The sequence below is a fragment of the Physeter macrocephalus genome, chromosome 14, assembly GCF_002837175.3.
Source record: "Physeter macrocephalus isolate SW-GA chromosome 14, ASM283717v5, whole genome shotgun sequence".
Classification (NCBI taxonomy): domain Eukaryota; kingdom Metazoa; phylum Chordata; class Mammalia; order Artiodactyla; family Physeteridae; genus Physeter; species Physeter macrocephalus.
The window spans coordinates 53,420,408-53,444,122 of NC_041227.1; the positions used below are offsets into that span (position 1 = coordinate 53,420,408).

The 23,715-nt window shown below is 48.6% G+C and overlaps 3 protein-coding genes across 3 annotated transcripts in view; 2 read left to right on the forward strand and 1 right to left on the reverse strand.

Annotated features, from left to right (window-relative positions):
* The window catches only part of USP7 (ubiquitin specific peptidase 7), a 20,515-nt gene extending 7,836 nt beyond the window's left edge, over positions 1 to 12,679 (forward strand). Inside the window, exons 8-26 of the mRNA XM_028498877.2 lie at positions 904 to 1,060; positions 1,847 to 1,991; positions 2,278 to 2,408; positions 3,088 to 3,222; positions 3,601 to 3,702; positions 3,878 to 3,983; positions 4,766 to 4,858; positions 4,948 to 5,015; positions 5,346 to 5,446; positions 6,319 to 6,472; positions 7,089 to 7,156; positions 7,637 to 7,745; positions 7,840 to 7,917; positions 8,641 to 8,741; positions 9,522 to 9,621; positions 11,220 to 11,339; positions 11,494 to 11,565; positions 11,693 to 11,783; positions 12,099 to 12,679. Of these exons, the coding sequence (XP_028354678.1) occupies positions 904 to 1,060; positions 1,847 to 1,991; positions 2,278 to 2,408; positions 3,088 to 3,222; positions 3,601 to 3,702; positions 3,878 to 3,983; positions 4,766 to 4,858; positions 4,948 to 5,015; positions 5,346 to 5,446; positions 6,319 to 6,472; positions 7,089 to 7,156; positions 7,637 to 7,745; positions 7,840 to 7,917; positions 8,641 to 8,741; positions 9,522 to 9,621; positions 11,220 to 11,339; positions 11,494 to 11,565; positions 11,693 to 11,783; positions 12,099 to 12,205 (2,038 nt within the window). The 3' untranslated portion in view covers positions 12,206 to 12,679. The remainder of the gene's footprint in view (positions 1 to 903; positions 1,061 to 1,846; positions 1,992 to 2,277; positions 2,409 to 3,087; positions 3,223 to 3,600; positions 3,703 to 3,877; positions 3,984 to 4,765; positions 4,859 to 4,947; positions 5,016 to 5,345; positions 5,447 to 6,318; positions 6,473 to 7,088; positions 7,157 to 7,636; positions 7,746 to 7,839; positions 7,918 to 8,640; positions 8,742 to 9,521; positions 9,622 to 11,219; positions 11,340 to 11,493; positions 11,566 to 11,692; positions 11,784 to 12,098) is intronic.
* Positions 12,454 to 21,488, forward strand: LOC114487542 (regulating synaptic membrane exocytosis protein 1-like). Its single transcript, XM_028498017.1, has 8 exons — positions 12,454 to 12,508; positions 13,615 to 13,727; positions 15,582 to 15,712; positions 16,292 to 16,463; positions 16,587 to 16,740; positions 19,693 to 19,815; positions 20,151 to 20,328; positions 21,440 to 21,488. The coding sequence occupies exons 1-8, from the start codon at positions 12,454 to 12,456 to the stop codon at positions 21,486 to 21,488; spliced, it is 975 nt and encodes a 324-aa protein (XP_028353818.1).
* A 1,195-nt stretch (positions 21,489 to 22,683) lies between these two features.
* LITAFD (LITAF domain containing) lies at positions 22,684 to 23,130 on the reverse strand. Its single transcript, XM_055089738.1, has 2 exons — positions 23,000 to 23,130; positions 22,684 to 22,792 (listed from the first exon to the last, which is right to left on the reverse strand). Exons 1-2 carry the CDS (start codon positions 23,128 to 23,130, stop codon positions 22,684 to 22,686), a joined length of 240 nt encoding a protein of 79 aa, XP_054945713.1.
* Positions 23,131 to 23,715: the final 585 nt, after the last annotated feature.

Sequence of the window (23,715 nt, forward strand, 5' to 3'; positions counted from 1 at the left end):
ACTGCAAAAAAAAAAAAAAAAAAAAGGTTGCTACCACACACTGCTTTGTCTGGTTCAGGAGACAGAATTTGCACCCTGATTAGTTGGAGCAGTAACTTTGTACTCCTTGGTCAGGGGGTACAGCCTGACAATAACCAGCCTCCTAGAGGTTGGTCAGTCACCCCTCAAACTCGGCGGAGAGTGTGACTCGATCATATCACCTGCCACCAACCGGGCCTCCTCATCTGTTCTTGACCTTTTCCGTGGGATCTCTTGAGACAGCAGACCTCACAGACCAGCAGCCTGCAAGCTAGGCCCAACCTGTTGGTGTGCTTTGTTGGGTCCTCACCTTGGTTTTCTTTCTATTTTTATTAGAATTAGTTGCCAACATTTTTTCAGATTGTGAGATTTCACATAAAAGTCCAGATTTCTGGCATCTGGCATTCAGAACACTTGGCAGTGCCAGGCCTGAGTTCCCAAGGGCCGTGCCGGGTGGCAGCTGCCCCTCCACGCCCAGGGTCATGCTCTGCTCGGCACCACGGTCCTCATGCACCCACCTCCCGCTCTTCCTGCCTCTCAAGCGCCCCCCCCACCCCCCCCACCGCGCACCATTCATGACAACATTTGGAAATATCCACATCCTAGAAAAGTCAGTGTGTTTTTGTTACAAGAGTGACTGTTATGTAATATCCTGGAATTTAAAATTCCGTTAGGTGTGTCAGTGCTTTATAGGTATTTTTCTCAAATCAAGCTTCAGATTTTGTTGACGTGTGAATCATTTGTTGTGATGAGTAGGAGCTGCCCTTTCCAAGTAAAGAGGAGCCAATGAATTAGAAGGTCTAGCAAGGAATAAAGCCTAAAGGTGAAGTATTTTACGAGTAAATGAAACCTGGATTTCTCTAAAAATATTTTTATTTTAAATAGGTTTGAGTTCCCCGAACAGCTACCACTTGATGAATTTTTACAAAAAACGGATCCTAAAGACCCTGCAAATTATATTCTTCATGCAGTCCTGGTTCATAGTGGAGATAATCATGGTGGACATTATGTGGTTTATCTAAACCCCAAAGGGGATGGCAAAGTAAGTGCTGGGGAGGGGGTAGGGTGGACGTGATGCTGTGTAGGGAATTCAGGGACACTCAGCTTCAGACTTGGCCTTGAATAGCGAAGGATCCCTTCTTGGCCTCTGTGTCTGTATGTTCCTGATACTTTTAAAGGTGGATAGTAAATTATGATTGTACTTGATATATACATCTCGTTATTAGTATTGAACGTTGGACCTTACAGGATCCCTTTACATCTAACATGAGGCACTTAGTTTCCACTTAGAATAATCACCTGTGGCCCGCACTTGTGGGCCCGCATTGGTTGCATGTTATTGCACATGCCCCGTTACCCGCGCAGTGTAATGCGTGGTCTTTGCCTGGTTCACGTGGATCCCATCACGTGATCTTCACCAGGAGGAGCAGATGAGGGTCTCGGGGTCTGTGTCCAGGACCACAGGCCCAGTGAGGAACAGAGCCAAGGTGGAGCCCGCCCAGCTCGTGCTGAGGGGATTTGAAGGCAGGACCCTCATGGCACCGGATGAGGAACCTGTAACTGTAGGGTTAGTGCCATTTAAAACGACTCCATCCACAGTGGACAGAGATGGAGCCTAAGCTGAAGCTTAGGATATTTGAGTACATTACAGAAATTGCCCATGGACGGATCTTAGCAATTTCTCCAGAATGTGGGATGAGGACGGCAGAAGTGCTGGCGAGTTTTGTGAGGGTCACCTGAGGCAGGTCACGTGTTTCCGGAGAATGCTGCCTTTTATTTACTTTGCGTGCTCCTCAAAGCGCCGTATCTCTGCTGCTCCCCGTTGCAGTGGTGTAAGTTTGATGATGACGTGGTGTCCAGGTGTACAAAAGAGGAGGCCATCGAGCACAACTACGGGGGCCACGACGATGACCTCTCCGTGCGGCACTGCACCAACGCCTACATGCTGGTTTATATCCGGGAGTCGAAGCTCAGTGAGTGGAGCGGGTGTGTCGTGCCCTGGCTGTGCCGAGCTCACAGCTGGGCCCTGAGTCTCGCCCGCTGGGGCATTTTATACCACGTTACAATGGACCTAAGCTAGAGCCACCTGTCCAGACATTTGCCCGCTTATGCTGCCTTACAACGTCATCTAGAAGCAGCCGGATTGGGCTTGCGGGTTTGGATGTGGACCCAGGGTGCCAAGTAATTTTACTTTGAAGGGTGGCTTTATTTGTGATGACGTAGCGCACAGAGGTGAAGGAAGATGCGTTTGTCCTGCAGGTGAGGTTTTACAAGCTGTCACCGACCACGATATCCCTCAGCAGTTGGTGGAACGATTGCAAGAAGAGAAGAGGATCGAGGCTCAGAAGCGGAAGGAGCGGCAGGAAGCCCATCTCTACATGCAGGTGCAGGTCAGCCTCCGGGCGGGCGCGGAGCTGCTGTGCGGGCCGGGGCGTCGGCGACGGCTCTGGGCAGCCCCTTGAGCGTGCGACTGACTAACTGCAGGCCAGTTCCCTGACCGTTGGGCATGTTCTTTCCAGTTCAGGGTACGGGCTTAGATGTGAGAGGTACGCAGGCTGCCAGAGCAGCGGTGTCTTAGTGTTTATAAAACATGCAGGGGGCCAGAGAAGGAAGGGCGAGCAGAACCCAGATGAGGCCTGGCAGGGAGAGCTCTGGCAGCTGGGGGAGTGGGGGGTGAACTGCCAGGTGGTTTTGGTTCATGATTTAGTTGTGGTTAGGAAACAGGCATTTGTTTTAACAAGTTGATTGACTACCTGGACAAAAAGGTACATGTGCATCCTGGCTTTCTAATATTTGGGGATCACCATCCAGATGGATTTCTAGTTGATGTTTATGGATGAGTTTAGAATGGCTGCATGGAAACATGTAGGGTTTCCAAATATTCGTACCTGATTTAGTTCTTGGTCATTTTGGTGCTTTTCTGCTTGGGTCTTCTGTAGAAGGTTCATTAAAGCAAAAGACTAGTTTTTATTTGTAGCATTTGAACCTTGGTTTCGATCAGCCTGACCTGGTTCTCTTTTGTCTGTTAGTGGTGTAAACTCCATTCTGCATTTTCATGCCTATTTGCAGATTGTTGCAGAGGACCAGTTTTGTGGCCATCAAGGAAATGATATGTACGATGAAGAAAAAGTGAAATACACCGTGTTCAAAGTGTTGAAAAACTCCTCGCTTGCTGAGTTTGTCCAGAACCTCTCTCAGACCATGGTGAGTGCCCGTCCTCCTGTTGATAGTTCTCTCTCCATTTTCATAACTGGACCCTGGAGGATCCTGCCCTTGGAGGCAGGCGCTGTGTCCAGGCGCCACCTGAGAGTGAGCTTGGGACCAGAGTTCCTTCCCTTCCGGGTTCTGCCTTCTGGCATCTCCCCTCATCTCCCCCTCCTCCCCCCGCCTCCTCCTTGGTAAAATGCGCTTGAAGTTCCAGGACACCAGAGATCCCGAATGCCAGGTCACTGTTGCCCACACCAGCAGGGAGAGCTGTAATCATGATTTTTTTCCCCTTATAGTCATAGAATCATTACCTTGATGTAGAATTAAAATGTAAGCTGATTTTGCTTCGATTAATTTAACTGTAATTATTTCCAGGGATTTCCTCAAGATCAGATTCGACTGTGGCCCATGCAGGCGAGGAGCAATGGCACCAAACGACCGGCCATGCTGGATAACGAGGCCGACGGCAGCAAGACGGTGAGTGTGGCGGTCTGGTCTGGTCTGGGCGTGTGCGGCAGGCACCGCGTGCCCTGCGGTCTCCCCCTCGGTACAGTTACGTAGAGGTGGACCTTGTCTTCAGTACTTAAATATAGTTTTTAACTCTCACTTAGCTATAATAATCTTCTAAGCCCAGCATCTCTTTTGGGAATAGATGATTGAACTCAGTGATAATGAAAACCCTTGGACAATATTCCTGGAAACAGTTGATCCGGAGCTGGCTGCTAGTGGAGCAACGTTACCCAAGTTTGATAAAGATCGTGAGTGCCTCCCCCTGCCCAGCACCTCCAGAGAGTGGAGTTTTATTCCCGGAGTGTCGTTCTAAACACACAGGGTTAAGTGTTCTTCCCTTGCAAAGAAATCTTGTTAATCCCCAAGATGCTTGCGGAACATCCACCGTGTTCAAGGCTTCTTGGTGAAGTCAAATCAGACCGACTGTGGGTTGTAGCGTCCTGGCAGGTGAGAAGGTGGCAGCAGCGTGGAGTCCAGCACGTTCCATGTTTTGCTAATCAAGCTGCTCTTGTATATACTTGACAGATGGTGTAGAGCAGGGGTTGCTGTCAAGGGCCAGATAGTGAATATTTCATGCTTTGTGGGCCTTACCGCCTCTGCCTGCTATTGTAGCTACTAAGCGGCTACAGAGATTAGGTAAAAGAACTGTCTTCCAGTGCAACTTTATTTACAAAACAGGTGGGTCCAAGATTGCTTATTTGTATTACTTCAAGTGGTCACTTCTCTGGCAAAGACACAGACACAACCTTTAACAGATACTTCCATGGTAAAACACTCTGCTGGCGAGTACCAGGTCTTAAAACTAGGTTTCCTAAATTCTGTGCACTCAGTTCTCATCTTTCCTGCTTCAAATGCAGTGTTTCCCATGGGCTTGAGGTTTGAAATGATGCCTCAGACCGAGGATCAGCCTCTTAACAAACATCATTGCACACAGTAACTTTCAGGTGCCCTAAGTTGTCATTTCAGTTGCTATTTGTTAACATTGCACTGACCAGAAGATCCTAACAAAGCCTGTTTATTAACCTTGTAGATGATGTGATGTTATTTTTGAAGATGTATGATCCCAAAACACGGAGCTTGAATTACTGTGGGCATATCTACACACCAATATCCTGTAAAATACGTAAGTCTGGCAGCACTCACCTTCTGAGTTGATTTTGCCAAAGTCTCAGTGTATCACACCTTTGAATTCTTCATTTTTCTTGAACCTAGGTGACTTGCTCCCAGTTATGTGTGACAGAGCAGGATTTATCCAAGATACTAGTCTTATCCTCTATGAGGTTTGGATCCTTATTTTTCTGTAATAAGCACATGGTTAGTGGTTTGGGGAGGACTTCTTCTGCATGTCTTGCTAGCCCTGCATTTGTTGTGTCAAGACCACAGCTAAATGGGGCCTCGGGTGATCTTGAGTCAGGATCCTCTCTGTACATTTCTGGTGTTTCCCTCTTTAGGGTCAGTGATTATTATATCCTTATTACTAGTATTTCCTACTATTTATTCAAAATTGTAGGGCTGATGGAATTGGGTATAGAGAAAATACATACAGTGTGTGGCCGTATTAAACATTGGACAGACGTTGCGTTGTAACCATGTCCTTTCTTTTACTGTAGGAAGTTAAACCGAATTTAACAGAGAGAATTCAGGACTATGACGTGTCTCTTGATAAAGCCCTCGATGAGCTAATGGATGGTGACATTATAGTGTTTCAGAAGTAGGTACTTTTTGAAGTTATCTCTTTGTACTAAAATCAGAAGTCCTAGAACCCGGAAACAATTCTCTAGACCCTGAGTCACGTTTTGTTTGACATTGACAGAATGTTGACAGCAGTTGGCCTTCTCTGGGTTTTGGAATTAGGGGTGGCAAGCATTTTCCTCATTGAATGCTTTTATTTCCCAAAAATGTCTACAGCGAGCATGACAACTATTAGCAGGAGGGCAAAGGTCTTTAGGGAAGAGCGAGATTGTTTTCTTTCCTTGAAAACATGAAATTCTTAGAATGCACCCACTTGGGTAATCACTTAAATCTGTCTGCACGGAAGCCAGCAGGTGTGCAGTCTGAAGGCAGCCTGATGATGCACCCGGCCTTTTCCTTGCTCTTGAAGCCGTCTTGCCAGGGCAGGGCAGCCCTGAACACTGACCACAGGGAGGCTGCAGGGCCCGGTGGCCAAGAGCAGGGGTGGCAGACCTATTGTTTAAGGGCCAGGCAGTAAACATTTTAGGTTTAGCGACAACCCGGTCCTGCAGCCTTCGCAGGAAAGTGATAACCTGCCAAGTCCCCGTCGGGGAGTAGACTCAGCAGAGCCAGCAGGGTGGGCCCCGCAGTGCATCCTGAGTCCTTGTCTGCGGAATGAGAGGGCACCGTTCTGTTTCGGGAGCGAGATCGGCAACGGAAAGCAGCCAGCCCTGTGCGTGGCTCAGCGCGCACGTTCTGTCCACGATCGCCTTTGCCTGGTAGCCGGGCAGGCTCCCGGCATCGGGAAGTGCTAGCCTGAGTTTAGATCCACACTGCTCAGCGTCACTGTTACTTGGGAGATGATGCCCGAACCCTGGCCCGGACTTTGATTGTCTGTGTTTTTCTCCCCAGGGATGACCCTGAAAATGATAACAGTGAATTACCCACTGCAAAGGAATATTTCAGAGATCTCTACCACCGTGTCGATGTGATTTTCTGTGATAAAACAATCCCCAATGATCCTGGATTTGTGGTTACATTATCAAATAGAATGAATTATTTTCAGGTATTTGATAAAATGCTCTTTTCCCTTCAGATTCCACACCAGAAAGACCAAGTTCTTTTTTAAAAAGCTTGCTGATGAGGCTGTGTAATGGATTTGGTTCTGGAGGAGGGGTTGCAGTCCACTGTCTGAGGGAGTTCTTGATGCAAGTGGGTTGGTGTTGATGTTGCCAGGGGATCGGAAGCTCTTTTCCCCTCACTTCCCTACCCCCACCCACTGCCGTGTCTTCTTGCTCTTCAAAGTCCTCTTGACCCCTGGCATAAGTTGGTTTCAGAGATCATAGTTTTAACAGCACCTTTGCTTCGGTTACAACATGCCAAGTGTGAACCATTAAAAAAACAGTCTTCAGGAAATAAGTCTACAGACAGACCTCCCCAATGAAAGTGAAAAACACTTTAAAAGGTTTTCTTCTTCAGATACGCTGCTGCTGTGGTGATATACTAAGGAATATAATTTATTCCTGTTAGATGGTAACTTTCCGGGGCATTTAAATTCAGGCTGCTTATAACAGGTTTCTTTAAGAGCACTAAGCAAATAATCAGTGATAAAGTGTATCAGCAAGTTTCAGTTTATTCACCGATGTGAACCTTGCTTTCTTACTCTGGCCCTCCCTCCCCAGGTGGCAAAGACAGTTGCTCAGAGGCTCAACACCGACCCGATGCTGCTCCAGTTCTTCAAGTCTCAAGGGTGAGCCACACTCACAGATGCGCAGTGTTTGGTCTCGACTGCATGTGTTCCATAGTTCATCCAAACATCTCCGAACTAATGTAATAAGTAGCCGGCCACCTCACCTGACATGCCATTTTTTGCTTAGTTTCAGATATAGAATTGTCACCACTCACATCTTGACCACGCTACTCCAAGATGTCAAAATAATTGGCAGCCTCATCTAAAGCCAGGCTTACTTTAGAGACCTCATCCACACACCTCCCTCCCATGTGTGTCCGGCTGGGCCTGGCCCGGCCCGGCTTCTGTGTGCCGTGTCACCCTTGCCGAGAGTGTTCAGGTGTGACAGACGCAGGGACTTAGGACCTGGGGACAGGAGTAGTCAGAGTCCAAATTTCAAGTCTAGGTGTCAGGCCAGAGGTTTGCTTTTATGCTCACTCACGGATATTTGTTTTAGGCAAATAAACGAGTCTTTTATTTATATGCTGTTTTCTTGTGTAGTTATAGGGATGGCCCAGGTAATCCTCTTAGACATAATTATGAAGGTACTTTAAGAGATCTTCTACAGTTCTTCAAGCCTAGACAACCTAAGAAACTTTACTATCAGCAGGTATGAGTCCAAATTAATGTAACCATGGGTAATAAGGAGAAGGCTCGGGTTTCTGTGGAAGCATATCTAAAATGAGTCTCTCTTTTCTTAATAGCTTAAGATGAAAATCACAGACTTTGAGAACAGGCGAAGTTTTAAGTGTATATGGTTAAACAGCCAATTTAGGGAAGAGGTGAGTTTTTTCTATGGTATGAGTGTTTATTTTTATTGCATCTTGTATATTGCATCTCTCTCCCCAGACCCTGAAAACTAAAACAACCAAAGAAAGCTCCCTAAGCGGTAGCGTGTGTTAGCGGCTCGCCTTGAGAGTTTGAGAACCCCGGTGGGGGGAGGAGCTCTGTCCACCCGGCCCCCGCCGCCACCTCTGAGGCTTCAGGCAGAATGACAGTGTCAGGGAGTCCCTTTCCAACTGATTGGGACCTTGCTGCTTGGCCTTGGAGCCGGCGGCAGCTCCGCTGGGCCCTTTGCAGACGACACAGCCTCACGTTAAGTGGTTCTACTGGGAAGTCTGTACCTACTCAGACACCCAAGTCGTTCACCTTTCTAGCTTTAACGGTATTGAGAGGAAATCTGGGACATGTGCCATCCATGTTGTCGCCCGTGTGCAGCTGTCAGGCTGAAATGACACAGTCCACCCCGGTCCTTGTCCTCTGTCTCACCATGCTGAGAATTGGACAGCCTCTTAGTGACCCTTCACGGGGAGGAAAATTCCTGAGAAAGCTGTCCTGTGAATGGCGAGCTTTTTGCCTCAAAATGGCATTTATTAGACTCCCCACAGTGTGGGGCGGCTCCCAGGCTTGGGCAGGTGGTCTGAGTGATGGTCGGCGGGCAGGGGCCCGAGCAGGCCCCGTGTGTGTCCCGTTTCCTGTATAGCCTTCATCTTGTCGTTTCTTAGGAAATAACACTATATCCAGACAAGCACGGGTGTGTCCGGGACCTGTTAGAGGAATGTAAAAAGGCTGTGGAACTCGGCGAGAAGGCATCAGGGAAACTTAGGCGAGTATTTCCCGAATCCCGAAGGTGGAGGCAGGGGCAGCCCGGGCCCAGCCCTGTACTTGTGCAGTGCCCGTCGCACCCCCCCACCCCCGCAGTAGTTGCCATGCTCATCTTTCAGCCCATACTTTGCAACACTTCATATAAATACTTCACATTTAATCCTTTTTTTTTGCCCGTCTTCCCTCCCTGTGTCTCCGGATATTAATTAGCAGTAGTGCCAAAGGGAGATGCAGGTAGAAAAGCCAAGCAGAGGAAGAGTGATTCAAGCAGACTGATCAGCTGAAGCTGGAAAACGTGGCCTTGATTGTGTCTGAGAAATCTGGTCACTTCTCATCTGTTCTCGCCAGTGTTCAAGCCGCAGAAAGAAGCCCCAGATTTGATGTTCAGTTTATATCTCAGAGAGTCGGGTGCTAATCTTACCACCTTGTCTTTACAGTCAGCTCGTAGGATAGAACAGCCCTTGGGGCTACTTGGTTCCCAGAATGTTTTCTTTACAAAATTAATAAAAGAATGAGGCCTTTGTTATCTAAAGAGTGAGAAACATTTCACAAGCCCTGCCCAGTTTGGAACCATAGCAAGAAAGATTTACACACGCTCTGAGAGGGTCCCCGGCCAGTGTTCTGTCTGCTCCCCAAGGATACCTGCTTTTGACATTTCAAATCTTCATAAGAAGACAAGCGAATCTTCGTAGCTTTGTAATAAAATGGCTGACGAATAGTTTTTTAGAGAGTTTTTTTTACGTGAATGTGTATAGTTCACGTTCTTCCTTGTTTTGCACAGGCTGCTAGAAATTGTAAGCTACAAAATTATTGGTGTGCATCAAGAAGACGAACTACTAGAATGTTTATCTCCTGCGACAAGTCGAACATTTCGAATAGAGGTAAGCGTCCCTCTGGCTGCACCAGGGAGGAGGGTTCCTGAGCCCCCGCAGGTGGGGCGGCCGCCCGCAGCTTATTCAGGTAGCACAGCAGCTCCTGGGAGTGGCTGTCGTTTTGTTTGTGTACCGGTAGATGAAGTGACCCCTGAGGTTAATTTAATTCTGCCAGATTTTGAAAAATTGAATGTTTTATTATGATAAAATAGACCTAACCTAAAATGTACTGTTCAGTAGTGTGAGCACATTCATGTTGTTGGACAGTCCTCTTCACCATCCATCTGCGCCACTGAGACTCTCGCCCCAGCTTCCGGCAGCCACCCTTCGACTCTCTGCTACTCCAGATAGCTCACTTATTTGTCCTTAGAAATTAATTTTAAGTATGGATCATCAAGCACATCTAGTCAGAAACTGGGTCCCTGTTGATTTTAAAACTGCTGAGATTTCCACAGTAACTGGAACAACTCATTATTTGGTCTCTTAAAACACAGGGTTTTGGGACTCCCCTGGTGGTCCGGTGGCTAAGGCGCTCCGCCTTCCCAGTTCAGGGGGCCTGGGTTCCATCCCTGGTCAGGAAACTAGATCCCACATGCCGCAACTAAGGATCCCACGTGACGCAACGAAAACCTAATGTAGCCAAATAAATAAATAAATTTTTTAAAAAAGTTTTCTTTTCTTTTTAAGATTTATTTATTTATTTTTGGCCACTTTGGGTCTTCGTTGCGGTGCACTGGCTTCTCGTTGCGGTGGCTTCTCTTGTTGCAGAGCACGGGCTCTTGGCTCATGGGCTCTAGAGTGCAGACTCAGTAGTTGTGGCTCACAGGTTTGGTTGCTTCACAGCATGTGGGATCTTCCTGGACCAGGGGTAGAACCCATGTCCCCTGCATGAGCAGGCAGATTCTGTTTTTTTAATATATAAATTTATTTTATTTTTATTTTTGGCTGCGTTGGGTCTTTGTTGCTGCGTGCGGGCTTTCTCTGGTTGCAGCGAGTGGGGGCTACTCTTCGTTGCGGTGCGCAGGCTTCTCATTGCAGTGGCTTCTCTTGTTGCAGAGCATGGGCTCTAGGCGCGCCGGCTTAGTAGTTGTGGCATGTGGGCTTAGTTGCTCTGTGGCATGTGGGATCTTCCCGGGCCAGGGCTCGAACCGGTGTCCCCTGCATCATTGGCAGGTGGATTATTAACCACTGTGCCATCAGGGAAGTCCCCAGAGTTTTTTTTGTTTTGTTTTGTTTTTTGCGGTACGCGGGCCTCTCACTGTTGTGGCCTCTCCCGTTGCGGAGCACAGGCTCTGGACGCGCAGGCCCAGCGGCCATGGCTCACGGGCCTAGCCGCTCCGCGGCATGTGGGATCTTCCCAGACCGGGGCACGAACCCGTGTCCCCTGCATCGGCAGGCGGACTCTCAACCACTGCGCCACCAGGCTTAGATATTTCTCCTGACTCTAAACTCTAATTATTCTAACAAGCCCCAAACATGACATTTTGGCAAAACTGACCTAGCTTCCCTTGTTGGAGGAGCGAGTCAGAATTAAGGATTAAAGTGTGGCGCTGTGTTTGCATTAATTGAATTTTTCAACCCCTTGCGTTAAAAATGTGTGTCCCCAGGAAATACCTTTGGACCAGGTAGACATAGATAAGGAAAATGAGATGCTGATCACAGTGGCACATTTCCACAAAGAGGTGTTTGGGACGTTCGGGATCCCGTTCTTGCTGAGGATACACCAGGTGAGGAGTCCTTCTGCTAAGACGCTGAGTGTCTCGGGTCGGGACCTGGGCCCTCGTGCTCTGGGTTAGTGTTGCTCAGTGGGGCTCCTTCCCCGAGGCGGCCGCACAGGAGGGCATGAGCTGTGTGAGCACATGCGCCCTTTGTCGTTCGCAGGGCGAGCATTTCAGAGAAGTGATGAAGCGGATTCAGAGTCTGTTAGACATCCAGGAAAAGGAGTTTGAAAAGGTACGCGCTTCTTGGATACTTGGCGAGTAATTTGTCGGGCGGGATGCTGAAGTCTTGCCTTTTTTTTGCCAGAGGTGTGAGTTTTGCTAGTATTTGGAATTAATGGCGTTTTCGATTTTTGTCTCAGTTTAAATTTGCTATTGTGATGATGGGCCGACACCAGTACATAAATGAAGATGAGTATGAAGTAAACTTGAAAGACTTTGAACCTCAGCCTGGTAAGAGCCCTCCCACAGTGAAGAAGCCAAGTAGTAAGTGGCCGGGAGGCCGGCAGCCCTGGGTTCGAGTGGCGGCCCTTGTATTTCCCCAGCTGGGAGATTCGGCCTTGTTTTCCTCATCTGTAGAACAGGGAGGAACGGCGGCCTGTGACCAATGAACTTGGCAGGCATCACACAATGGCCGAAAAAACTAAGGTCCCAGGGGAGACAGTGCCACCCTTGGAGCCCCGAGACCTCGGTTGGGGATGCAGGTGCGCTCGCTCCGGGGGCCCAAGCCTGGCTTCTGTGGTCTCAGTTGCTTTCTCTCCCCGCCAGGTAACATGTCTCATCCTCGGCCTTGGCTAGGGCTCGACCACTTCAACAAAGCCCCAAAGAGGAGTCGCTACACATACCTGGAAAAGGCCATTAAAATCCATAACTGACTTCCTCCCCTGGCGGGCGGGCGAGGCGGACCTCGGTGGGTGTGCCCTTTAACAACAGCCAAGAACTCTGGTGCGCGAGCACTGTCCCAGGTCTTCAGCAAGAGGATTTGCTGCTGGTGTTAATTTTATTTTGTTGAGGCTGTTCAGTTTGGCTTCTCTGTATCTATTGATTGCCCTTTTTGAGCAAAATGAAGAAGGTGTTTTTATAAAGCTTGGATGCCAATGAGAGTTATTTTATGGTAACCACGATGCAAGGCGCTGTCAGCGTGTCGGGGAACAGCTGGCGGGCGCGGCGCTGGACAGGCTCGGCTGTCCCCCGCCCCGGGGCCCAGCCGCCAGCCCCACAGCTAGTAAGTCTTCTGTTTAGGCTCGTCTGACGTCTTTCCCTCAATTATACTTTCAATGACCTTTTTGTGCATCTGTAAAGGCAAAACAGAGAAACTCACAACCTAATAAATAGCGCTCTTTCCTTCACTCGTGTATTGTCGCCCCTTCCTCGGTCTCCCCAGCTGCCTTGGTCTTTTTAATAAACTCGTCTCCCTTCCGTCAGCCACCGCTGTCCTGCAGCCCGTTTGCAGAGTGGATGCACTGAATACAGGCCTGACAGACACTTTGGGGGGCTTTTTATTAAATTGAAAACGCTGTTCAATACAATTAAGGTGTACTATGCTGCCTCTCGGCAAACCTAACGATCTCAAGGGTTCATTCGAGCAGGTGAAAAAATTATAAATAGACTTGTCTCCTTAAAACGGAACAGGCGGAACCAAGAAAGGAGGGCCTTTTAGCAAAGAGGGCATGCCCACTGGTGTTAGCAAGCTGTTGACTTTGTATAAAAAAGCTAAATAAAAAAGAGAAAAAAAAAGGAAAATTGAAATTGTATATTTAATGAATGAACATGTACAATTTACCACTGGGAGGAGGTGGCATTTTGTCGGGTGAATCTTAAGTGACTTTCACTGATGTTGATATTCATTGTGCGTAGTTTTCTTTCAGTCCGGCCTTTTCCTTTGGAGCTGACGCCAGCTGCGTGTCTAGTTTTGAGTGCAGTAAAATAGAATCAGCAGATCACACTTATTTTTCATCCTTTTCCAGTATTTTTTGTTTGTTTCTGTAGCAGCAGTGTACACCAACTCTTCCTGTATATTGCCTTTTTGCTGGAAAATGTTGTATGTTGAATAAAATTTTCTCTAAAAAAAAAAAAAAAAATAGACAATTAACCAAAGAAAGCACAATGATAACTTTCTAGGACTATCCCACTGAAAGTAGGTCCTACTCTTATGGATGCCATTGAATTATGGTTTTATACCAGTAACAGATGCATTTAACATATCATGAAAAATATGTATTCTCCACACCTAGGTTACAAATATGTTACTAAAAAGTACTTGATTTTTTTTTTCTCATTTTAGGTTCTAGTTCCTTTGAATCTCAGAAGATGGAAAGGCCTTCCATTTCTGTAATTTCTCCAACAAGCCCTGGAGCTCTCAAAGATGCGCCACAAGTCTTACCAGGACAACTTTCTGTATGTGTCTTTGGTACATGTTGGAGACCATTAGTATAAGCTCCCTGTTCTGAGTCTGTCTTTAAAATGTGTGGCTTTCTTTGAAGGCCGTGATATAGTCAGAGTCATTTAACAGCATAATCTACTTGATCAATTTTCATTAATTTATTAGATTGTTCCTTTACTCATGTATCTGGAAATAATTATTGAATGCCTACAGTGTGCTAGATGTTCTGAACAGTAAGTGATAAATGATAACATAAAATAATAAAGTATCAATTATTTTTTGTGTGCTGTATAAAAGTTTCTAAGGTAAATAGTCGGTTAGATGTACTAAACCTAGAGAGTCATGTTCTGTTTACTTAACAACCTCATGAGCCTGGATCTTGAGAAACTTAAATTGAAGATATTTTTTTAACTTCTTAAGACCTTTGATGAAACTCTTGATTGCTGATATTAGTGTGAAAAAGCTCCAGTTTTCTTCACTGTTGTTTTATATGTGATCTGGGAAAAGCTGGAGTAAAGAAAACATGGCTAATTATTAGGAAAAGCTACATTTCTTCAGATTATGGTAGAATACAGGACATTTGTATTAATAACTAAAAGAAAATCTCGCTTCACATTGTTCTATAAATAGTTGATCATTTGCTACTTTGGTAATGTGTGAATTTCTATAGTCTGTTTTTGCTGCTCTTCTCTTAGTTTTAATTAAACAAAGAAGGTAACTGTAAGTTTGTTGTGATTTTTGAAACCCTTCCTGGTTTTAGCTTCTATTTTTAGTAGGTTAAAGATCTTTGTCTAGTCCCTGTGCTATTTTATCTGCCCTGCCGTCTTTTTTATTTCAGTGTGTGTGGGAATCTCTCATACACTCCACCTGTTTCAGGTTTATGAAAAACACACCTCTGGTATTAATTAGGAACAGAGGTATGGATTGATACAGATCCGGGTTTGAATTCTTAATCTACCCCTTACTACTCCCATGTTAAATTAGCTTATTTTGTTCTAATGACTCTTAAATGTATTCTGATCTATACCTATTAAACAACTTATAATCATAGTTCTTATTTAACCATAAGCCCAAAACTAACTTCTACATTAAAAAAAAATAATAATAAAGTTAACATTGTCCCCTGCCAGAACAAATACTGCACTGACTGCGTTAGGAGTTTGCAGGTAATATTTCAGTGTGCCATTTTCCTGGCTTTTGTTATTCAGGTATCTTGTATCTTAGGAGAAATACCATTTGGCCTTCACTTGGTTTAAAGGCGTTTATGCATTGTACCTTCCTTTGTTCCTTTCCCCTTCCCTCATGCAAATTTATCTGTAATAGGTTAATTATAAAAATTAAATAGGAAAAAAATACCAGAAAACAGCAGTACCTGGTGTACAGAGGCATACAGTAAATGCGTTTCCTGATGTCTTCCAAGTTACTTGCGTATATTTTTCCCAACATCAAACATTTTACTTCAACTACAGTTGGCACTGCAGAATGCATTTAGTCATGCTCTAATCATTATTAAGATACGTATAATCACCAAACACTTGCACTTAGCATTTAAAAACAAGGATAATTATTTCAATATCCCCCCCTTCCCTTAGTCTTTTCTAAAAATTTTATCATTAGTTTTATTCCATCGCATGATATAAGAGGCCCGCGGGCCTGCCTCTTGTAAGTCACACTTAAAATGCATGAAAAGTCAAGTTTTAAAGTGGTTATGCTTTCAAGTTGGTATTCTTTGCAGAAATAATATCTATAATTCAGTTGTATTTTACAGTTTGAAATTTCCTCCCTCAAAAATAATTTTAGTATTTTTTGTGAAATTATAATACCTCGTGATTTTTACAAATGCTAATTTCTTTCTCCATTGCTCTTAGGTGAAGCTGTGGTATGACAAAGTGGGCCACCAGCTGATTGTCAATGTTCTGCAAGCAACAGATCTACCCCCAAGAGTAGATGGGCGTCCCAGGAATCCCTATGTAAAAATGTATTTTCTTCCAGATAGAAGGTATGGAATAATTTTAGAAAAAGTATGCAAAAATCTTTGCTAATTAGAAAAAAAGTAGAACTTCCTCTCTTGGGATACAGTTTCATATATGTTTTAAAGCTTTATCGAGGTAGAATTGACGTACCAAAAATTCCACATACTTTATATATATTTTGATGAATTTGCACATATGCATACACCTGTGGTATAGCTTTAAAATGTAATAGATACTTCTCTATGAGGGAATAAACTATATTATCCCTAAAAAAATTCCCTCAAGCCTTGTGTTTCTTTAAAATAATCTGCCAATTTTAAAATTGTCCATTACCTTGTTTCCACATCTATTAGTCTTTGACAGCTACATCATTTAGAATGTACCTTTGTGTATGCGTTTCTATAATTTCTATAACTGTAACTGCTGCCTACATTGTAGTTAAAACTAGAGTCTTATTAAACTCGATAGTCTTTTCAGACTTGTATATTAAAAGTTATGAATTAAAGAGAGTAAACATCCCAAGAGCAGCACGGCATGTAACTACAGTAGGTGGCAGCATATACTTGCGTTTGCTTTTGCATTGACAAAACATACTTATTTTTCAGTGATAAAAGTAAAAGGCGAACCAAAACAGTAAAGAAAGTACTAGAACCAAAATGGAACCAGACTTTTGTGTATTCACATGTGCATCGTAGAGATTTCAGAGAACGGATGTTGGAAATAACCGTGTGGGACCAGCCCAGGGTGCAAGAAGAGGAGAGTGAATTCCTTGGAGAGGTGAGGGGTGTCGTGAAGATCCGGGTCAGACGCGTCACGAGGCTTCCGTGATGTGCATTATTATGGCTGCTTTTATTATATTTGGGGAACGGCGCTGATCTAACCTGAGAGCTGCCCTTTCAGATCCTCATAGAGTTGGAGACGGCGCTTCTAGATGATGAGCCTCATTGGTATAAACTTCAGACTCACGATGAATCCTCACTACCTCTGCCTCAGCCGTCACCCTTCATGCCACGGCGACACGTCCACGGGGAGAGCGCCAGCAAAAAGCTGCAAAGTAGGTTAAGGCTCTTTTCAGTTACCAGAAGTGAGGAGGTGGCATTTTGTCGGGTGAATCTTAAGTGACTTTCACTGATGTTGATATTCATTGTGCGTAGTTTTCTTTCAGTCCGGCCTTTTCCTTTGGAGCTGACGCCAGCTGCGTGTCTAGTTTTGAGTGCAGTAAAATAGAATCAGCAGATCACACTTATTTTTCATCCTTTTCCAGTATTTTTTGTTTGTTTCTGTAGCAGCAGTGTACACCAACTCTTCCTGTATATTGCCTTTTTGCTGGAAAATGTTGTATGTTGAATAAAATTTTCTATAAAAATTACAACTCAGTGAGTGACGTGGAAGTTGAGGGAGATTTCTGCTCTCCCTGCAGATAGGCCTGGGGAACCTTTTCCTTTATAACGAGGTTTTCGGGGGGTATTTTGTTTTTGCCTCTGATTCATCCCGTTTAAGCTTAAGAAATAAAAAGTTTTTCCGGGCAGGAACCGAGTACAATAAGATGACCGGAAATACTGGCATGGTGGAAGGCGTGGCCCAGGGGAGGTGGCCTTGCATCCCGCACCTGGTGCACTGTGTCCCTGGGCTGCTCTCCACCTGGCGGGTACTTCGTGCCCAGGTGACCATCGTGCCCCCCGCCGCCCCACCCTCCTGCGGAAAGTCATTCTCCGGGTGCTCGACTTCGAACATTAAAGTATTGATTTCTTTTAGGTTTTGGTTTTGGCTGAGGGTTGATTATAGTCTTACGTCACGGAAACTTATTGTCGAGTTATTAAATGGCTTTCCCTAAAGGCCTTTTCATAACGTGGACGGTCAGCAGGCAGCGCGTGCGATTTACTCTTCCATTCCCTACCACTTAACGGCCTTGAGTCTGAGTTCATAAAGCTGATGGGGGTGGTGGGAGGGGTGCAACCTGAAGAGGACCGCCTTTCACACGGCTCGCTCTGGACCCTGAGGCTGCTGCGTCTTCCCCTCAGGCCCCCAGAACCACAGGGTAACATTGAAGAGGGGCTTGGGTTCGTCATGACTGTACCAGAAGCAGCAAGCTGGGAGGAAGGGTCTCATTTTAGAAAGTAAAAGAGCAGACTGCGTTTGCAAACATACATTTCAAATGTCAAGATGGAACCGTAGATCCCCCATTTTGGGGTGGGTGATGCTGTGGCATTTTTGCCACTCTCGGCCTTTTTGTTCTGACTGCTCACTGCCCAATAGAATGTCCGTCGTCGGGGTGGCGGGTGCTCCGTCGGCCCTGCCCAGCGAGGGAGCCGCGAGCCCCAGGTGTCCGCTGAGCATCTGAAACGTGGCTAAAGTAGCAGCAGAGAGAGTGAGTTTTCACTGATTTAATTTTAAACTGCCACACGTGGCTCAGGCGTTCCAACCACGTTTCCCTCGCTTTGTGTGTCTTTACAGTGATCGGCTCCCTCGAGCTGTCGAGTTAATATATGATACATAAAACGCTCACTCTGTGAGGCCTGGAACCCGGGCCTCCGGTGGCCTTGGAGGGGGCGTGCTGAGCAGGGTGGCGTCTGCAAGTTCAGACGCAGGGTCGCGGCTCATCGCGGCTTCAAGGGGCCACTGACCAACCCTAGGGGCAGGCATCGTTGTCGACGGATAGATCCAGGGATGGGCGTTCACAGCACGATCCTGCCCGGTACGATGGACGTTCTGAGTTCGTCATAAGATGTTGGGAGAGAGAACCCACGCTCAGCCCCTCTGAAGCCCAATCCTGCCCCCTTCCCACCGGTACAGAGGAGGCGCCCTTGTCCATTCAGACCCAGTGCCGCAGAGGGTCAGGGCTGCTGCTGGGGGGCTGGTTCGTTTCGCCCCGTCACGGGCAGGCAGGTGGTAGAGGGTGACAGTCTGGCCAGGCCCCTGTGTGCCCTCCCGGCCTTGTGACGCTTCCTCACCTCTGGCCGCCCTGCCCAGCCTTGCTCCAGGCTGGAAATAGCGGGAGGTGTCCCCAGCGCCCTGCCTGCAGCCGTATCACGCCCCCCAGTTCACTCCTGTGCTGAGAGGGGGCGCGGCGGAGCTGTTCTGTGTCTCAGCTCTGGCGGGCAGTGGTGCTGTAGTGGCTGTCGCCGATGAGCACACCGCATGCGGCCGGCAGTGAGGCGTCCGGGCCACCCCGAGTGACCAGGACAGGGATTCTGAGTTAATCTGTCAGGCTGGGCTCTCGGGGCCTCTTCTGAGTGCAGAGCTGGCTTTGAGACCCACATTCACCGCCCCCTCTTTCCAGGTATCCGAGCCGGCCTCCCACTTTGAGATGAGAGCTGCGGGAGAGGGGGACAGGGTGGCTGCCTCCCCCGGAGCCCTGGGCCCTCCTGGCCAGCCCCAGAGGTTGGTGCAGACAGCAGGAGCGTGGGGAAGCCTCAGGGAGAGAATGGGGCTGCGACCCCACGCGCCCCAGCCTGAGTCTACAGTGAGGTCTCGGGACCCAGAACCAAGGCCTCAGACGTCAAGGCTACGAAATGGGAACGGTGGTTTAGGTCAGTTGTACAAGGCAGTGAAGGAGGAGGCCATGGGATGATGGGAACTGGCCGGGCCGGGCCAAGGGGACAGCCCGACATCTGCCAAACCAGGGACCTGTGCAGATGGATCGTCGCAGTTTTCAAGAGAAGCCAAAAATCGCGATTTTTTTTAAACGTTGGCAAGTGTCTTTCCTGACGCTGGGCAGTCTAAGAGTGGCCTGGGGTGGCTTTGTGGGCTCGCGGAGGGCTGCTGGGGAGCTGGGCCGGGCCTTGTGGATGGCGCATGGACCACGGTGACCAAAGCAGGCCGGTAGAGGAGGGCCCAGGACACCACCCACACAGCCAGCACTGCGTTTGCCATGGCACTGTATGTTCCTGCCTGTGGACCTCTCTGGGAGTCCGGGTCAAACCCGGCAAGTAGCCTGGCAGGCGCAGAATCAGACTCCAGGCTGGAGCTCTGCAGGCGTGTTCAGGTCCTGTTCCGGTTCTGGCAGGGCCAGCCAGGCCCCATGACCGTCGCCCGCCTGGCCTGGGTGCCTCTGCAGGGCTGTGGTCCGCCAAGCTGCAGATTGGCCGAGTCCCAGGTCAAGACCTCGTCCTCTGGGGAGTGGTGGCCAGTGGGCCCGCCTGGCCTCCCTTTCCATCAGTACACTTGGGACCTAGATGGGTGGCCACCTGCCTTGTCGACACAGGTCCACTTGGAGCCCCATTCTGATTTATTACAAATGAGAAGCTGGTTCCCAGGATGCCTAGTTTATGTCAGAAGCTTCATCTTCTAACCCTAAAAATCTTAAGGCGGGTCCCTGTTTGGATGTGGAAACCAAGGCTTCCTGTACTGCAGCTAGTGCCAGTCCTCGGGAGTCAGTGCTCCCTTCGGTTCTCTGGGGCATCTCGGGGGATGGGGCCAGGGTGGAGGGGCAGCTGCTGGCATCTTCTGCGGGCTGACATTCAGATCCGGAGAAATCTGTCCCCGGACGGGTCCTTTCCCCCGGCTGGTGGGACACGCCCTGCCAGTGCCGTCGCAGCAGCGGGTCTGACCACCTGAAGGCCACCGGGCAGGCCGACCCTAGTTTCCGGCTGCCCATCCAGTTGCTGGACACAGACCAGCCATCTCTCAGCCCTCGGCTTCCGTACTGCCCTCCCGGGTGGTGCTAAACAAAACAGAGAAGCAGCTGCCACGTTTTGTGAATAAAATGTAGGTCAGTGCCATACTCTTTCTCCTCTGCCTCTTAATTCTCCCACTTCTCTGCCCCTTCTCTAGGAAATTCCTTTTCATTGAAAAGATGAGGGAATAATATTTGTTATATTTTGCAAAATAAAAAGAATTCCTTCGGGGAATTCCTTGGCGGTCCAGTAGTTAGGACTCCAGGCGCCGACTGCTGAGGGCCCAGGTTCAATCCCTGGTCGGGGAACTAAAATCCCATAAGCTGCGGAACGGCCAAAGGAAAAGAAAATTTTTTTAAAGATAAAGACATCAGGGGGAAATGCCCCATGGTAAAAATTATTTTTAAAAAAAATCCCTTCGTGTGCCCTTTAGCCCATCCTGTGCCCAGCCTCACCCCCAGGCAGACCACGTGGTACGCAGGAGGGATCCTGCTCATAAGCCAACTTGGGGCCTTTTTTTTTTTTAACATCTTTATTGGAGTGTAATTGCTTTACAATGGTGTGTTAGTTTCTGTTTTATAACAAAGTGAATCACCTATACATATTCATGTATCCCCATATCTCCTCCCTCTTGCGTCTTCCTCCACCCTCCCTGTCCCACCCCTCTAGGTGGACACGAAGCACCGAGCTGATCTCCCTGTGCTCTGTGGCTGCTTCCCACTTGGTATGTTTTACATTTGGTAGTGTATATAAGTCCATGCCACTCTCTCACTTCGTCCCAGCTTACCCTTCCCCCTACCCATATCCTCAGGTCCATTCTCTACGTCTGTGTCTCTATTCCTGTCCTGCAACTTGGGGCCTTTTAAATCCTAAAAATCCTTTTAAGTCCTAAAAATCTTGTTAAGATGGGTCCCTGTTTGGATGTGGAAACCGAGGCTTCCTGTCCTGCAGCTAGTGCCAAAATTCCTGCATTTGCCAAATTCCTGCATAGCACGGCCTTTACAGTGCAGAAAAGCTACTGTGCTGTAGCCATGAAGGAATTTTAAGGATTAAACCTCTCGTTGGGAGTTGGGCACAGAGATTTGAGAAGATTTGCTCCCCCATCCCAGCTCTCATAAACTCACCTGTCCCCGCCAGACCCTGGGGGCACCAGGGCCTGGGGAAAGTGACAGAGACCCAGGAGTGAGCGATGGGGCCGGAAGGAATAGGCGGAGAGAGGAGGGGGCAGGCAGGGCCTTCCAGAAGAGGCCAGGGGAAGAGTCTGGACACACGGGTGAATGGGTGAACGGGCCACTCTTGGTTGTGGGTGGCTGGAGCGCAACACAGGGGAGGGAAGCAGGAGCCACAGATGGCCTCAAAGGGACCCCATGTTAAAGGTCTGGTCCCGAGGATGAGTACTAGGCAGGTGTCACAGCTGAAGGTATTAATTCCTCCCCGTGATCATTGAGCTTACTCTGTGACAGCCACTGGACACAGGGGAGGACCAGAAGGAACGGTCAAGACCTGGGGCTGGGAGACCCATTGGGGGCTGTTGCCTCCTTCAAGAAAGAGTGGGGTAGGATAACGGGGTGGCGGGGGGTAGAAATCATTGTAGTGCAGAAAGGACAGGACCCAAGGCTTGTGCAGAGGGACTGGAGGGCTCTGGGATAAGAGGAGGGGACACAGGGAGGTAGCAGTGCCGGCCCCAGCCTCCGGGACCATGCGATCAGGTGGGGGAAGAGGGCTGACTTGGAGACCTGACGGGTTTGTGGGGCTCCTTGGCAGCCGGGGAGGGCTGTGTGATGCAGGAGGCGAGGCCAGAAATTTCAGGAGCCGCGTGAGTAGGGAAGGGGCCCAACACAGGACGCTGAGGGGGGGCACCAGCCTGACAGGGTATGCTGACGGGGTGCACAGGATGTGCCCAGAGCATCACTGCAGGACAGGGGAGAGGACAGAGAGGGTCAGGGGCTGCAGAGTCCAGGCAGGTAGGAAGGAGGACAAAGTGCCTGGTGGATGAGGGCTTCAGCAGCGGGAAGTCACAGGCTCTGTGCGAGGAGTGAGTGGTAGACGAGGCTGTGCGGCTGCAGAGATGTTTTCACAAAGACGCGGAAGTTTGAGCTGATGGGAAGGAGCCGGGAAAGGAAGATGAGAGCTGATGCCTGGACTGTGGTTTCTGAGGGCTCAGAAGAGAATGGAGCCTAAGAAGGGAGGGCCACATCACACGTCATTGTTCAATCATCCGGTACTAACTGAGCACCTACTATGTGCCAGTGCTCACCTGGCCTTCCATTGCAACAGGAGGGCAAAGGGAAGGGCGGGTGGGCACCACCTTAGTCCCTTCATCTTCCTGCTGGACCGGGCTGCGGGATCCCAGCAGACAGATGGAGGCAGGCAGTGGTCACTTAACGGCATTTACAGCAGAAGAGCTCTTGCCGGCACATGGGGCACGTGTGCCTCACGTCCATCAGGCTGTCCACACAGAAGGGGATGAAGCAGCAGCCCATGAAACACCTGCAGCCTCTGGAGCAGCGGGGCTTGGGACTCACCTGGGGCCAAGCCGAGCCTGGGAGCCCCCCACCCCATCCTTGGTGCTCCCCAGCCACCCACGGTGCACTAGGAAACCACCCCTCCCTCCGTGCCCTGTGCCACCCCCCAAACCCTGCAGACCTCCCACAAGGATGCTCAGGGCCCCTGCGGAGGCAAGGAGCAGCCACTCACCCGGCCATGAAGATGCCCTTGCACAGAAGCCAGGTGAGGATGCCCGGGACCAGGGTGGTCACCGTGATGATGTGGTTCCCGCAGTATGGACACACAGACTGTATGGAAACTGGAGACAGCAGCCTAGGCATGCTGGTGAACGGTTCTTAGAGGACAAGGGAGGGGGCAGGTCAGACCCCATGCCCCCCGTCCTCCCCATCTCCTGTCCACTACTGGGGGCCTGCCACTACCTGCATTTTCTCTGTGCTCCCCTGAGCACCCCAGGCTGTCCAGATGGGTCCAATTTCCCCTTGCACCAGCCCCTACCCACCAGCCTCCAGGGCTCCGGGGCCTCCCTCAGTCGAGACCTCCAGCCCTCCAACCCTCAAGCACTAGGGAATTTGGGGGCGTCTCTGGGTTTGAACCGGGCCCCTTCAGCTCTTTGAGTTCCCCGGGATCTCTGACCCATATGTTCCCCTTCGGGTGTATTCGCTTAAGTTAGCCAGTGTCTGTTTCTAACCCTGCAATTAAAGAGCTCTAAGTGGGGGGAGGGATAAATTGGGAGATTGGGATTGACATCACTATATATAAAATAGATAACTAGTAAGGACCTACTGTATAGCACAGGGAACTCTACTCAGTACTCTGTAATGGCCTATATGGGAAAAGAACCTAAAAAAGAGAGGATATATGTATATGTAAAACTGATTCACTTTGCTATCCACCTGAAACGAACA

What these genes read in the sequence shown, in the direction of transcription:
- LOC114487542 (XM_028498017.1), top strand. Translation starts at nt 12,454, where the DNA reads ATGCAAGGCGCTGTCAGCGTGTCGGGGAACAGCTGGCGGGCGCGGCGC. An exon ending in TATTTTCTTCCAGATAGAAG is followed by an intron (nt 15,713 to 16,291) that starts GTATGGAATAAT and finishes CTTATTTTTCAG; the next exon opens with TGATAAAAGTAAAAGGCGAA. An exon ending in CCTCTGGGGAGTGGTGGCCA is followed by an intron (nt 19,816 to 20,150) that starts GTGGGCCCGCCT and finishes GCTGACATTCAG; the next exon opens with ATCCGGAGAAATCTGTCCCC.
- LITAFD (XM_055089738.1), bottom strand. Translation starts at nt 23,130, where the DNA reads ATGCCTAGGCTGCTGTCTCCAGTTTCCATACAGTCTGTGTGTCCATAC. An exon ending in AAGGGCATCTTCATGGCCGG is followed by an intron (nt 22,793 to 22,999) that starts GTGAGTGGCTGC and finishes CAGAGGCTGCAG; the next exon opens with GTGTTTCATGGGCTGCTGCT.